This window comes from Scomber scombrus, unplaced genomic scaffold (genome assembly GCF_963691925.1).
Source record: "Scomber scombrus unplaced genomic scaffold, fScoSco1.1 SCAFFOLD_321, whole genome shotgun sequence".
Lineage (NCBI taxonomy): Eukaryota > Metazoa > Chordata > Actinopteri > Scombriformes > Scombridae > Scomber > Scomber scombrus.
The window spans coordinates 15,001-31,187 of NW_026910191.1; the positions used below are offsets into that span (position 1 = coordinate 15,001).

The 16,187-nt window shown below is 39.5% G+C and overlaps 1 protein-coding gene across 1 annotated transcript in view; it reads right to left on the reverse strand.

The window, feature by feature from the left end:
• Window positions 1-15,974, reverse strand: part of LOC133976787 (spectrin beta chain, non-erythrocytic 1-like) — a gene marked incomplete at both ends in the record, with an annotated part of 25,188 nt that extends 9,214 nt beyond the window's left edge. Inside the window, 1 exon segment of the mRNA XM_062414982.1 lies at window positions 15,637-15,974. Within this exon segment, the coding sequence (XP_062270966.1) occupies window positions 15,637-15,974 (338 nt within the window).
• Window positions 15,975-16,187: the final 213 nt, after the last annotated feature.

Below are 16,187 nucleotides of genomic sequence, written 5' to 3' on the forward strand. Positions count from 1 at the left end.
AGTTAAGAAACTCTAATATATACAGTATGTTCTCTCCACTCTGAGTAAAGACAGTAGAGTTTTAAACCAGAGCTGAAAACAATTAGTCGATCACCAGAAAATCAATCAATAATCAATAATCAATAATCAATAATCAATAATACATCAGATAAAAGTCTCTCTAAGGTTAAATAATGATAATATAAGTTTATATTCTGACCACCAGCTTTAATTAATCGTTACTTAATTACAGAGAAATCACTGTTTGTCTGGGATTCTGGTTGACAGCTAAAGAAAACTACATTTCCCATGAGCCTCGGCTGTTTTTTCTATGGAGGAGAAGCTAATAATCATTTTTATTACACATTAATCTGCAGATAATTATCTTAAGTAGTTGTTTTATGAGTAAAATCTCAGAAAACAGTTTAAACAATGCTGTTATAATCTTTTTAAATGTCTGATCAATGGTCCAAAATCTAAAAATAATCAGTTTTTAATCATAAATGATGCATAAAAGTGTTAAATTCTCACACAAAAGCTGCAATAATGACATAAAAATGACTAAAATTTGTTTTCATTCATTAAAACAGTTGCTGATAAAGTTTCTGTCAATCAACTAATTGATTAAAGAGCGGTAAAGACTTCAAAACGTAGCGAAATAGTTGCTGAATTCACCCAAAAGTGAGAAGAGGAATTAAAAGTAAAATAATTTAAATTAAAGTTGAGTTTCCTTACTTGATTTTTATTAAATTTTAAAGCTCATTGATTGGACGTTTCTAGCCCAAATGCATCCTGGGAGTCGGAGTTTTTAAATTAAAGAACCTGGAAAAGTTTCATATTTAAAATTAAACGTTGGATTAAAGATGCAGAATAAACTCTAAATGACACCAATCAACCAATCAACCAATCAGAGCGCAGACAATACTGAGCCTGTCTGAGCCTCGGCCAATCGAATCACACCGCTAATGTTTAGAAATGTGAGAGCGAGAGAGTCGGCCTAAATGATTGGGTGTGAATGAGACGCTGTGTGTGTGTGTTATAGTGTGCGTGTGTATGTGTGTGTGTGTGTGTGTGTGTGTGTGTGTGTGTGTGTGTGTGTGTGTGTGTGTGTGTGTGTGTGTATTCCCGGAGGACACTGGGAGCCAGCATTAGGGAACAGAGGTCTCTATTGAGAGGCTCCGTCTGCTGCACACACTGACCGGCTGATAATCAGACGGTTAAACTGACTGCTCCCATATGTCCCGTTTAACTGCGTGTCGTTTCCAGACAGACGCGTCTCACAGTTATTTCTATTTAGGATCTTTAGCCGCAAACTACACGATAAACGCTGCAATTAACAAAAACGTCGGAGGTCCCTGAACGCAACACAGTCTTCCTAGAAGTGAGGTTTATATTCTTACTAAGCAAATAAACTCTGACTCATGAGTTTAACTTGATATTTAACTAGCAGCTGATGGAAATTAACTTAACTATATAACATTAAACTTAACTTGTTTTAATTTGCTTCTGTTTAAATGCGTAAAGCTGCCGTCTGATTGGTTGAAGAAGAATTTAATGTCACTAAAAAGATCGTTAATGATGCTGCTGGTTTGTTTTTTAAGGTTTATGTTTATCCTTCCTTCTTTCCTTCCTTCCTTCCTCCCTCCCTCCTTCTCTCTTTCTTTCCTTTCCCCTTTTCATTCCTTCCTTCCTTCCTCCCATCCTCCCATATTTCCTCTGTCCTTCTTTCCTTTCTCCGCTCCCTCCGTCCCCTTCCTCCTTTCCTTCCTTCTTCCTCCCATCCTCCCTTCTTTCTTCTGTCCCTCCCTCCCTCCTTCCTCCTTTCCTTCCTTCTTCCCTCCCTCCCGTCCTCCGTTCTTTCCTCTGTCCTTTCCTTCCTTCTTCCTCCCTTCCTTCCTCCTTTCCTCCCTTCTTCCTCCCTCCCTTCCGTCCTTCTTCCTTCCTACCTGCCTACCTTCCTTCTTCCTCCTTTCCTTCCTTCCTTCTATCCTTCTTCCCTCCCTCCTTTCCTTCCTTCTTCCTCCCTTCCTTCCTCCTTTCTTTCCTTCCTCCCTTCCTTCCTCCCTTCCTTCCTCCTTTCCTTCCTCCCTGCCTTCCTTCTCCCTCCCTTCTATCCTCCCTCCCTCCTCCCTTCCGTCTGTCCTTCCTCCCTCCTTCTCTCTTTCTTTCCTTCCCTCCCTCCTTCCTTCCTTCCTTCCTCCCGTCCTCCCTTCTTTCCTCTGTCCTTCTTTCCTTTCTCCCTCCCTCCCTCCTTCCTCCTTTCCTCCCTCCCGTCCTCCCTTCTTTCCTCTGTCCTTTCCTTCCTTCCTCCCTCCTTTCCTTCCTCCCTCCTTTCCTTCCTTCCTCCTTTCCTTCCTTCCTTGACTCAACCCAACAGGAGGGTTAGTGTATAATATGAATGTTAAAGCTCAAACTTGCTCCAGGATGAGCTCAGATGAAGTCTAGTTTAACCTGTTAATCACTGGAGCTTCTCTGCATAAGTTCACACATCAGAGAACATTTTAAACTCTCGAGAAAAGTCACGTGACTTTATTTTTTGGGCTCAGAAGTGACGATCTCAGCTGCTGCTACACAGAGAGCAGGAGAAACGTCTCTGCTGTGGTGGTCGAACATGTGAACTATTAAACCTCATAAAACGCCTCCTGACATTTCCTGAAAACCCCAAATTCCTCCTAAAACTCTTCACTCTCACTATCAGACTGTGTGTGTGTGTGTGTGTGTGTGTGTGTGTGTGTGTGTGTGTGTGTGTGTGTGTGTGTGTGTGTGTGTGTGTGTGTGTGTGCAGGCTGCAGGCATGCTGTTAATGATTAAGGTGAAACTTAATCCTTGCACCTCTCAAACAGGGAACGTATGATGGTATTTGAACCGTTATTACCATTTTTAACTGCAATCTAGGCTTAAAAATAGTCTTAAAATGACAATAATAATAATAATAATAATAATAATAATAATAATAATAATAATGTTTATAGTGAGTATTTCTGGTAGAATTTATCATCCAGAGAAACAGTCGTTATTATGACCTCACTGAATAAACTCTGTAGAACAGTTTTAGACGCCCTGGAGGGAAAATACTAAAGTTACACATTAATAATGACACACACACACACACACAAACATGCACAGGGAGAGACGCACACACACAAACACACACACACACACACACAGGGAAAGACGCACACACACACACACACACAGGGAGAGACACACACACACACACACACACACCCACACACACACACACAGGGAGAGACGCACACACACAAACACACACACACACACACACACACACACACAGGGAAAGACGCACACACACACAGGGAGAGACACACACACACACACACACACACACAGGGAGAGACGCACACACACACACAGAGGGAGAGACACACACACACACACACACACACACACACATACACAGGGAGAAACGCACACACACACACACACACAGGGAAAGACGCACACACACACACACACAGGGAGAGACGCACGCACGCAAACACACACACACACAGGTAGAGACGCAAACACACACACACACACACACAGGGAGAGACACACACACACATACACACACACACACACACACACACACACACACACACAGGGAGACACACACACACACACACACAGACACACTGAGAGAAGCCAAACCCTTTTTTTAACATTTACATTCCTGCAGCAGGTCATTACAAAACACCACTGAGACATGAGATAAGATCACACACACATGCACACACACACACACACATACGCACACACACACCTGCTGGAGCCGATCACTCTCACTTTCATATCGACTGTTTCAGAAGATTTAAAGGAGGAAGAGAAAAACTAAAACATGCATGTTTCACGCTCTGACGCTTCAATAGACTCCTCTCTTCTTCTTCCTTCCTCTTTCTCTCTTTCTTTCTTTCTTTCTTTCTTTCTTTCTCTCTCTCTCTCTCTCTCTTTCCCATCGTGCATCTTTTCTCTGAGCACAAACCGGCCTTTCAGCATCACCGTCAGCTGTCAGGAAGTTAAAGTAAACACAGTCTGGTATGAATCATAAATCATCTCCTCTTCATTACAGTCAGCGTGTGAACATCGGCTGGAATTCCTCACGTTGTTGTTAATGAAACGACGTCGCGGTGCCACAGTCACATACACGTCCATCATCATCATTTATCATCATCATCATCATCATAATAACTCATACAGTATCACTGGGTTCATTTCATCAGCTGACTGAGATGTGAATATTCAGGTCGTGCAGGAGGTGATGTCACAGTCAGTAACAGATCACATGACCTGCTACAAAAAATGCCAGACGTGCAAAATCTTCTGTTCAAGCTTCTCATGGAAAAACTCACTTTTATTGTAAGACTGAATAATAATGATGATAAAAATAATAATAATAATAATAATAATGATTAAAAAAAAATAATAATAATAATAATAAAAAAAAAAATAATAATAAAAAAATAATAAAAATAATATGAATAAATAATAATGATAAAAAATATAATAATAATAATAATAAGCTCAACTTATACAGTAATTTCTTTAATAAAATTAATTTAAATTAAATTTAAAATAAAAAAGTAATTTTTTACATGGTTAAAACATTTAAAATTAGACAAAATAATATTTTAAAAAAGATTAAAGATTAAATAAATGACAATAATAATAAAAACATGGATAGAAATAAAAAACAATAATTAAACAAAAATAAATACATTTTTTAATATTTTATTTTTACTTGTTTGTTTTTTTAAAATATTTTTAAAATATTTTTATTACATTTATATTTTATTTGTATATTTATTGATATTTTATATGTATTATTTATTATTATTACGTTAATATTTTATTTGTATATTTTTTTAATTATTTTTTTAATATAGTATTTAATAGTTATATATGTAGAGATGTGAGTGAATTTGATATTTTATCCTAATTTATCTTTAATGCTGCCCTTTTATTTTGTTAATGAACATTTTGATAAGTGCTGTATAAATATCTTTGTAGGACTCTGAATTGTAGAAGCTCATTAAAGAGAAATTATCCACACACACACACACACACACACACACACACACACACACACACAGACCTAGACACACACACAATTATCATGTTTTAGTTTATTTTTAACTTTCACTGTTTTTCTCTCTTTTCTTTCGCCCCCCCCCTTCCCTTCTCTCTCTGCTGTTGTGAGCATGCTCAGTGTCCTCATCAAAGAGTTCTTTCATCCTGCAAATATGCACGTGGAATGAGACGATGTGACAACACACACACACACACAGGCATGCACACACACACACACACACACACAGAATCAGAATCAGTTTATTGATCCCTGCAGGGAAACTGTTTCCTGCTCTTCCTCATCCTGTCACACACACTCTAACACTCCTTCCTCCAACACTTAGTCACGTCACCTTCGGCCCCAACGCTCAACAATGACACCATTCTTTACACACACACACACATACACACACACACCCCTCTCTGTAATGACTTCACCTTTCAGGTATTTTTTCATCAACATGATTCCAGGAATCTCAAGTAGAAACAGACGAGATGTCAAATGAAAGCAGAGCTGCAACAATCAATCAAACTAAATTAATCTTCATATATTTTTATAACTCATTTTTAACCCTTTAAATACTGTTCAGGGTCTAATTTGACCCATTTGTTTTACATTAGAGGGCTGTAAAAACACCATATACACATTTCTTTAAGCTGGACTTTTCCAATAACTTCCAGACCTGCTGGGTCACATGACCTCACCATCAACATCACCATCACCATGGCGACCTGGTGACAGTGCTGCAGTTACAGTAGAGTGTGTTTAGGCCATTTTTAAGACTAATCATCATTTATTTGGAGCTTTAACTGCATGAATTATTTCTTTTTAGGCATGACACTAATATTTCAACTCCCCCCCCCCCCCCATAAAATTACTTTATAATAACAAATAAACTGATTTACAACCAAAAAAGTGTACTGCAGATGAAGTGGTAGTGTGTGGGATGATGCACTAGTGTCAAAAGTCCATTAAAATCCATTAAAATGCATGCATATATGTAAGAAAACAGCCTTTGAATAGCTCTCCACTGTAGTGTCCACTATGCATGAAAGGGTTAATCTTAAAAGAATGAATGTATAAGTCCATGAGAAGATGCAGTGTTCTGATATACGTCTTTTTGCAGCGTGCAGGCATCTTTACACTGTAAGAAATATAATGCACATTTAAAAATAACTTATAGAAATGGAAGTTCAACCTTAATAAAATGCTCTTTTGTTTGTTATTATTTGTGCTTTAAGTGTATCAGCAGTTTGTGTGTGAAGATGCTGAGTAGACACACACACACACACACACACACACACACACACGCACACACACACGCACACACACTCAGGACTCGATACTATTGATGAAAGATGGAGGACGAAGAGGAGGGGGGGGTAAAGTGTCTCCTCCTTTGTGTTGAATTTTATCATGACGAGACAGTCGAAGGTTCCTTTAATTTCACTAAGAGGATGGAGGGAGGGATGGAGGGATGGAGGGATGAAGGGAGGGACGACAGACGCTCCGCAGAAGCTCATGAAACATTGATGAGGTAGAGGAGGAAGAAAGAGGAGGAGGAGGAAAGAAGAGAGAGAGAGAGAGAGTGGATGCAGCTTTAAGAGTAACGGACAGAGATGGAGAGAAAGAAGAAGATGTTTTCATGCCTTACAGATCATGTTAGACACACCTCCCCTCCCCTCCCTTATACTAATCCTCACACACACACACACACACACACACACACACACACACACACACACACACACACACACACACACACACACACACACACACACACACACACACACACACACACACACACACACCTCGGGGACTCCCCAAACCCCACTACGCTGCCCTCTGATTGGCTGAATGCAAGACAACAGAAGAGGAGAGAAGAGGAGAGGAGAGGAGAGGAGAGGAGAGGAGAGGAGAGGAGAGGAGAGGGGGATGATGGGAGCAGCGAGGGAGGCTTGTTTTTGTATGCATGGTTACACGTGTGTGTTTGCATGTGTGTGTGTTTTTGTGTGTGTGTGTGTTTGTGTGTCTGTGTGTGTGTTTGTGTGTCTGTGTCTAAGTGTGTGTGCGTGTGTGTGTGTCTGTGTGTTTGCATGTGTTTGTGTCTGTGTGTGTGTCTGTGTGTGTGTTTTTGCATGTGTGTGTGTGTGTGTGTGTCTGTGTGTTTTTGTCTGTGTGTGTGTCTGTGTGTGTGTTTTTGCATGTGTGTGTGTGTGTGTCTGTGTGTTTTTGTCTGTGTGTGTGTGTGTTTTTGCATGTGTGTGTGTCTGTGTGTGTGCGTGTGTGTGTGTCTGTGTGTTTGCATGTGTTTTTGTCTGTGTGTGTGTGTCTGTGTGTGTGTTTTTGCATGTGTGTGTGTGTGTGTCTGTGTGTTTTTGTCTGTGTGTGTGTGTGTTTTTGTCTGTGTGTGTGTCTGTGTGTGTGTTTTTGCATGTGTGTGTGTGTGTCTGTGTGTTTTTGTCTGTGTGTGTGTGTGTTTTTGCATGTGTGTGTGTCTGTGTGTTTGCATGTGTTTGTGTCTGTGCGCGTGTGTGTTTGCGTGTTTTTATGTGTGTGTGTGTGTGTGTCTGTGCATGTGTGTGTGAGGAGTCAGGGTCAATCAATGAATGATTAATCAATGTTTTTCTGTGTATTTTAGACACACACACACACACACACACACACACACACACACACACACACACACACACACACACACACACACACACACACACACACACACACACACCAGCTGTCACTGACTCCAGATATCAATCAGAGGCTTATTATGAATTTATGAAGCTGTTTAACGTGTTTGAACATCAGTTACGTAACGTCCGTCTGTTCAAAGTCATTGTGTCTTTATTGATCATCACCCTGAAGCCTGAGGTTAAAGGGTCAGGGGTCAGAGGTCAGGGTTGGATGATGGACGTTAACAGAACAGACTGAGCAGATTAGTGAGAGACGACTGCTTCACTTTAATGTTAATAAACAGCTTTTTCTTTCTTTATTAACCCTTAAAAAGAGGCAGGAAGTGAACAATAACAATACACATAAAGTAATAAATATATATATTATTACAGATATGTTTAATATATATTTGGGTTTTAAGAGCTGTATCTCCACCATGACACGTTGCCTCTATTAAGATATAAACATTCTCTATATTTTATCTCTATTTCATTAACAATAGTTGGTTTTACTTGTTTTATGATTTGATGTTTTTTATAATTTACTTTTATCACAACTATCACATTTTTCTCTTTTTGTATCTCACTTGATTTGTATTGAAATCACTTTGTAACTGTTTTTAAAGGTGCAACATTAATAAAAGTTATTATTATTATTATTATTATTATTATTATTATTATTATTATTATTATTATTATCACAGAGGGTGATGAAGAGTCTTTTGATTGACAGCTGCTGCGTATAAAAGCCTCATGAGACTCTTCAGGGAGACGTTGGACGGCTTGTTTTCCCTTCATAACGGCTGTTTACTCAATACTCTGCCCAATGAGAGGAGGAGGAGGAGGAGGAGGAGGATAAGGAGGAGGAGGAGGAAGAGGAGGAGGAAGAGGAGGAGGAAGAGGAGAAAGAGGAGGAGGAGGAGAAGGAGGAAGAGGAGAAGGAGGAGGATAAGGAGGAGAAAGAGAAGGATACGGAGGAGGAGGAGGAGGAGGAGGAAGAGGAGAAGGAGGAAGATGAGAAGGAGGATGAGTAGGAGGAAAAGGATAAGGAGGAGGAGGAGGAGGAGGAGGAGGAGGAGGAGGAGGAGGAGGAGGAGAAGGAGAAGGAGGAGGATGAGGAGAAGGAGGAGCAGGAGGAGGATGAGAAGGAGGAGGAGAATGAGAAGGAGGAGAAGGATAAGGAGGAAGAGGAGAAGGAGGAGGAGGAGGAGGAGGAGGAGGAGGAGGAGGAGGAGGAGGAGGAGGAGGAGGAGGAGGAGAAGGAGGATGAGAAGGAAGAGAAGGATAAGGAGGAGGATGAGGAGAAAGAGAAGGATAAGGAGGAGGAAGAGGAGGAGGAGGAAGAAGAGGAGGTGGAGGAGGAGGAGGAGGAGGAGGTGAAGGAGGAGGAGGATGAGGATGAGAAGGAGGAGGAGGATGAAGATGAGAAGGAGGAGAAGGAGGAGGATGAGGAGAAAGAGAAGGATAAGGAGGAGGAAGAGGAGGAGGAGGAAGAAGAGGAGGTGAAGGAGGAGGAGGATGAGGAAGAGAAGGATAAGGAGGAGGAGGCGGAGGAGGAGAAGGATAAGAAGGAGGAGGAGAAGGAGAAGGAGGAGGAGGAGGAGGAGGAGAAGGATAAGGAGGAGGAGGAGCAGGAGGAGGATGAGAAGGAGGAGAAGGAGGAGGAGGAGGAGAAGGAGGAGGAGGAGGAGGAGGAGGAGAAGGAGGAGAATAATGAGGAGGAGGAGAAGGAGGATGAGGAGGAGGAGGAGAAGGAGAAGAAGGAGGAGAAGGAGGAGGAGGAGGATGAAAAGGAAGAGAAGGATAAGGAGGAGGAGGAGGATAAGGAGGAAGAGGTGGAGGAGGAGGTAGAAGAGGAGGTGGAGGAGGAGCAGGAGGAAGAGGAGGATGAGAAGGAGGAGGAGGAGAATGAGGAGGAGAAGGATAAGGAGGATGAGGAGGAGGAGGATGAGAAGGAGGAGAAGGAGGAGGATGAGGAGGAGGAGAAGGAGGAGGAGAAGGAGGAGAAGGAGGAGGAGGATGAGAAGGAAGAGGAGAAGGAGGAGAAGGAGGATGATGATGAGGAGGAGAAGGATAAGGAGGAGGAAGAGGAGCAGGAGAAGGAGGAGGAAGAGGAGCTGCAGCAATAATCACCGGCTGCTTCAGTATTCATCACTCCTCTGGGGATTGAACCACCTGAACATGAATTTATATCCTCTAGCTTGTTGTTGTTGTTGTTGTTGTTGTTGTTGTTGTTGTTGTTGTTGTTGTTGTTGTTGTTGTTGTTTTGGCCTCACATCATAATAATAAAACACCAACTCCTCTCAGATGATTTATGAGTCTGAACTCTGATCTGAGAGTTTAAAAGTCCGTCAGGGAGGAAGCGTCAGAGTCAGAGATAGTTTAAACACATATAATCCTCAAAGCTACGTTTAAAGACGAGGAAAAACTTTACATGCACATTTGACAGCTGCAATAAAAGCGTTTAAGATCATTCAGTGTTTGAAAAAAGAGAGAAATACTTCCTGTTAAATGAGCTTCTATGAGAGTTTATCTGGAAGGATTGCTGAGAAAGTCCAGACAACACAGATTAAGTGAAGTTAAGTCTTAATTAGATCTGCATCGATGAGTCAGGGGACAGAAAAACTACTCGTCAGCTATTTTTATAATTGATTTATCTTCATGAGTTTATTGTTTAGAAGAAGAAACTCTTAATTTATCTGGTTCCAGCTTCTTATATGTGATTATTGTTTAGTTTAGGGGCTACGAACAGCCCAGTTTGAGCTCAAATGACCAGTAAAACCATTGCATGATAACCTAAAAGTAATATATAGTACAATAATATGATGCATATGGTACTTTTCATACATAAAACTCAGCTCAAAATCACTTTAGTTACAGTTTTCCGGAGTTCAGCTTCTGTTATATTGCTAAAACATCTCAGTTTTGTTTTTTTTTTGCTGTATTTGCATCTCTCGTCCTTATCGAGGTGACTCTGTCCTGGAAGATGCTGCCAAATAATTCTTCCCATTTGGAGACTGACGGCTGATTAAATGTGTCACAGGAAGCTGGATTTAGTAGCTTCTCATCAGCAGAGAACAAAACGCTCCTGTCTGCACTATTCTCTGCAATAATCTGAAGAGAAGTGAGTCTTCTTTTCACTCTAGTGTTGCACAGTGAACTTAAATATATAATATATATAATGCAACTTTACTATAATAAACCAGATATTTACAAATCTGATGACCAGCCTGAGAAAATAAGGAGAATTTGTGCAATTTCATCACTTTTATGTCTCAGTTTTTACAGATTATTTTGCACAGAAGCTGCTGATTTATAACATTTTTGCATTTTTCCACTCGATCTAGTTTTCTTTAGTCTTCTATGATGATAAACTGGGTATATTTTGAGTTGTGGACAAAATAAAAGACATTTGAGACATTTGAGGTTGACTAATCATTGTTGTTGTTTTTTATAGCTGCAGATTAAAAGATAAACCCGACTACACCTCGACACTAAAACAATAAAACTAATCACTTTATGATCCTTAACTGAAGATAAACTGCACACACGTCTTCAAAGTCTCTCGATAAGACCAAATAATAATTAAAAACCTGTATTAAAACATCCTCACTGCACTAAAAGCTTCAGTTTCTTTTGGCTTTAACACCGGGAGAGTCTTCAGGAAACATCTAACAGGCCTTTTAATATAAAACGACGTTATTAAAGACTCTATTTGGATGTTAAAACTCTTCTTCTTCTCCTTTATGGATCAATAAACCTCCTATCTTCACCTCACAGAGAAGCAGAAAGCTACTTTTAGACACGAGGAGACGTTTACTGAAGGTTTCTGAGCATCAGACGACCGGCTCCGTTAACCTTCAGCTAAATTCAGCCTGTCGATACTTTTACACTCGAGCGTTTCTCACACAGTAAAAGTGTTAAAATGTTTGCTATCGATGGAGAATTATTGATTCAGTCTTTGAGAGGTAGGTCGAACTCTTGCACTTAATTTGCTCGTTCTGAAGATTATTGTTTACGAGCAAGAAGAGTTGGAAAAAACTGTCCGAGTTGCCATCTTCACTCGCGTAAGATCTTTGTTTTTTGCAATAATTTAATAGAAGTGTGATGCATAACAATATTTAACTATCAGGATGCAATCAGGCTCAGTGTGACGTCTGCTCTGACTGTGATAAAAACAAGTTATCAGTCTTTTAACACTATCTTCATATTTTAAAGCTGCATCTTTTGATTATTTCCATTATGGATTGATCTTTGAGTTATCTTGTTGATTAATTATTTTGTTTTTTTGGTCGATAAAATTTCAGAAAATGGTGAAAACTGTCCGAGTTGCCATCTTCACTCGCATCAGATTTTATGTTTTTTGCATTAATTTAATAGAAGTGTGATGCATAACAAGATTTATAATGTGTTAACATGTTTTTATTGTTGGAGAATATTCATTAAGCTTCATTTAGTACCTTTAAAATTAAAATAATAATGTTGGCCACATGCAAGATGAGTTGGGAAAACTGTCCGAGTGGCCATCTTCACTTTAGTAAGAGCCCCAGTGTTGAGTATCAGGATGCAATCAGGCTCAGTGTGACGTCTGCTTTGACTGTGATAAAAACACGTTATCAGGCTTTAAACAATATCTTCATATTTTAGAGATGCAACTTTTTGATTATTTCCATTGTGGATTGATCTTTGAGTTATCTTGTTGATTAATTATTTTGTTTTTTGGTCCATAAAATTTCAGAAAATGGTGAAAACTGTCCAAGTATGATGTATAACAAGATTTAAAATGTGTTAAAATGTTTTTATTGATGGAGAATATTCATTATTATTCTTTAAAAAATTCAAATAAAAACGTTGGCCACATGGCAAAAAAAGTTGGGAAAACTGTCCGAGCTGCCATCTTCACTTGTGTAAAATCTTTGTATTTTGGAATAATTTGAAAAGTGTGATGTAATAGCAAAAGAAAATGATTTAAAATGAGTCAGCTGATTAAATAATGAGTCGTCTGTGCTGCTTTATGTGTCTGTGTCCCTGGTGTTGAGTATCAGGATGCAATCAGGCTCAGTGTGACTTCTGCTCTGACTGTGATAAAGCAATATAATATCAGTCTTTTAACACTATCTTCATATTTTAAAGCTGCAAATTTGATTATTTTCATTATGTGTTGATATTTGGGTTGCTTTGTTGATTAATCAGTTTGTTGTTTGGTCCATAAAACATCAGAAAATGGTGAAAACTGTCCGAGCTGCTCTCTTCACTTATGTCAAATCTTTGTGTTTTGGAATAATTTGAAAAAATGTGATGTAAAAAACAAAAAAAAGGAAGATTTAAAATGATTCAGCTGATTAAATAATGCCCCAGTGTTGAGTATCAGGATGCAATCAGGCTCAGTGTGACCAAACTAAAGACACAAATAGCTGCATATATTCATATTTGAGTTATCTTGTTGATGAATCAGTTTGTTTTTTGGTCCATAAAACATCAGAAAATGGTGAAAACTGTCCGAGCTGCTCTCTTCACTTATGTCAAATCTTTGTGTTTTGGAATAATTTGAAAAAATGTGATGTAAAAAAGAAAAAAAAGTAGATTTAAAATGCTTTATGCGTCTGTGTCCCCAGTGTTGAGTGTCAGGATGCAATCAGGCTCAGTGTGACTTCTGCTTTGACTGTAATAGAGCAATATATTATCAATCTTTTAACACTATCTTCATATTTTAAAGCTGCAACTATTGATTATTCTCATTATGGGTTGATATTTGGTCCATAAAATGTCAAAAAAAAGGTGAAAACTGTCCGAGTTGCCATGTTCACTTGCGTCAAATCTTTGTATTTTGGAATAATTTGAAAAAATGTGATGTAAAAAACAAAAAAAAGGAAGATTTAAAATGATTCAGCTGATTAAATAATGCCCAGTGTTGAGTATCAGGATGCAATCAGGCTCAGTGTGACCAAACTAAAGACACAAATAGCTGCATATATTCATATTTGAGTTATCTTGTTGATGAATCAGTTTGTTTTTTGGTCCATAAAACATCAGAAAATAGTGAAAACTGTCAAGTCAGCGTTTCACAAAGCCTTAAAAAAAAAAAAAGGCTCCTTTTGTCCACAACAAGTTTACTCTAGTTTTGAGCGTGTTGGATTTCACTGAAGTTACAATACTGAGAAAAGCAGCTGGTGTTCAACTTCATGACAGTTTACGCAAGAAAAGAAAAAAGGAAAATAAACTCAACTTGCTTTACAGTATTTATAAAAGATGAGGTAATGATTGCTCAACACTAAACAGACGGATATGTTTCAGACTTTAACTGTCAGATCAGATCTAGAGAGAGATTTATGTTGACCTGAGACACTTTTACTACATTTTAATCCTAGTCTGTCAAAGTTTGAGTTTTTCCAGATTAAATTTTTCACCCCAGATGTGTTTTTTTTCTTTTTCTTTTTCTAAATTAAGTGTTGTCTTCCCGTCAACTGTGCAACTTTTGTCCTCTTGGGTTAAAATTGAGGCATAAAGTAGAAATTATCACCCGAGTCTGAGTTAAACCTTCATTCCAACTTATTACTACAAGTTTAACACATAATTATATTCAACAAGCTTCATTTAAATGAAAGTAAACCTCATACTTTAACGCCTGTTGTCCTCAATGGGGTAAAAACTGCTCAACAGGAGGATTAAAGCTTTAATTTTGGGTGTTAAACTGGAGTTTTTATAGTTAAAAGCCTTGTTGAAACTCTTTAAAATCAAGTCACAGCCGTTACCTTGACAACGATAAGTTCATTTTACTGACATAAACTAAATATTTGATGAGTTTGTGTCCACTTTTAAAAGATAAACGCAGTCAAACAGAAAGATTTAAAAGCAAAGTTTGTCCGTTAATCACTTTTTAAGACAAAGAGAAACGAACCCATTAATAAAATATTCATATTTATATTGAAGATAAACACGTGAACCAACACCCTGCTGACTGATTACACTCAGGACTGAATCACAGCTATCTGAAAGAATCTGGGTGTGGATACTGACTGACATACTCCCCCTCTTCCTCCTCCTCTTCCTCAGCTGCCCTTCAGCAAGGCATTAAATACCCATCAGCCCCGGTGGTGCAGCCAGCTGATCGTTGGGTGTTTTTTTCTTTCTTTCTTATAATTATTAATCATCAGCGTGACGGTATGAATGTGAAGCAGGGTGGGGCTCTGAGATAAGAAAACACTGACTCACCCCCACAAACACTGAGAGTTCCTCCTTTAATATTATATATTAATATTTATTAATATATATATTTCTGCTTCTGTGTTTAATGTAAGGAGTTTTAGTTGTTTTGGACTTTTCAGACGTCCAGTTTTGCTACTTTTGTGATTATTAAACCGATAATTGTTGCTTTTTTAACATGTTTTATTCTCCTTTTAGCAGCATTTGTTGTATAAAAAGGTGCAAAACAAATAAAGTTATTAGTAGTATCATTATTAACATCAGCTCTACATTCAGACTATGAAGCCTCTCTCTCTCTCTCTCTCTCTCTCTCTCTCTCTCTCTCTCTCTCTCTCCTCTCTCTCTCTCTCTCTCTCTCTCTCTCTTCTCTCTCTCTCTCTCTCTCTCTCTCTCTCTCTCTCTCTCTCTCTCTCTCTCTCTCTCTCTCTCTCTCTCTCTCTTCTCTCTCTCTCTCTCTCTCTCTCTCTCTCTCTCTCTCTCTCTCTCTCTCTCTCTCTCTCTCAGCCCTCCTGTGGCTGCTTCTAGGAAAAACGAGCCTCTTTCTAGTGTTTCACTCTCCTGACAACACGAGGAGAAGCAGAGCAGCGGCTGAACGCTTCCAGGTGTTAAAATGCATATAAACTTTTTTAGGATACGTTGCTCCTTTTCTCCCTCCTTCCTCCCTTCCTTCCTTCCTTCCTTCCTTCTTTCTCCGAGCTCCTGTCTTACCTTGCAGCTGTTTGAACCTTCCCTCCAGCTGGTTGTAGTTGAAAGCAGCCTGACCCGAGAATCCGGGTTCGGGCTGGGCCCCCTGATGGGGCTGAGGCTGGGGCTCGGACCCCCGCCGGGGCCGACCGACGGAGACGACGGCGAGAGAGGGAGGACGGCGTAGTCCGAGGTAGGAGAGAGAGGGCCGGGCGAGAGAGGGCCGGGGAGCGAGGAGGTGGCGGTGGCGCTCTGAAGCTCCATGATGAGACTCCAGAGATGAGACGAAGGAGAAGGATTTTTTTTTTTTTAGAGGAGACGAGTCCACAGAGGCATCAGACAGACTCACAGAGGCTGGTGATCTTTAAATGTTTCCAGGTATAAAAAGAGGAGCAGCTTGTTGAAGTCAGATAAGTCCACCAGTAGAGTAAAGCTTGAGTTTAAAGTTGTCCAGTTAGAAAATAAACAAAATAGGTTTTTTCCTGAGTTTCAAACACACATTAAAAACAGCTTCTAAATAATCCAAACATGAAGCTGTAGTTGATTCTTCTCCTTTAAAAAAGCAGCTCAGGACA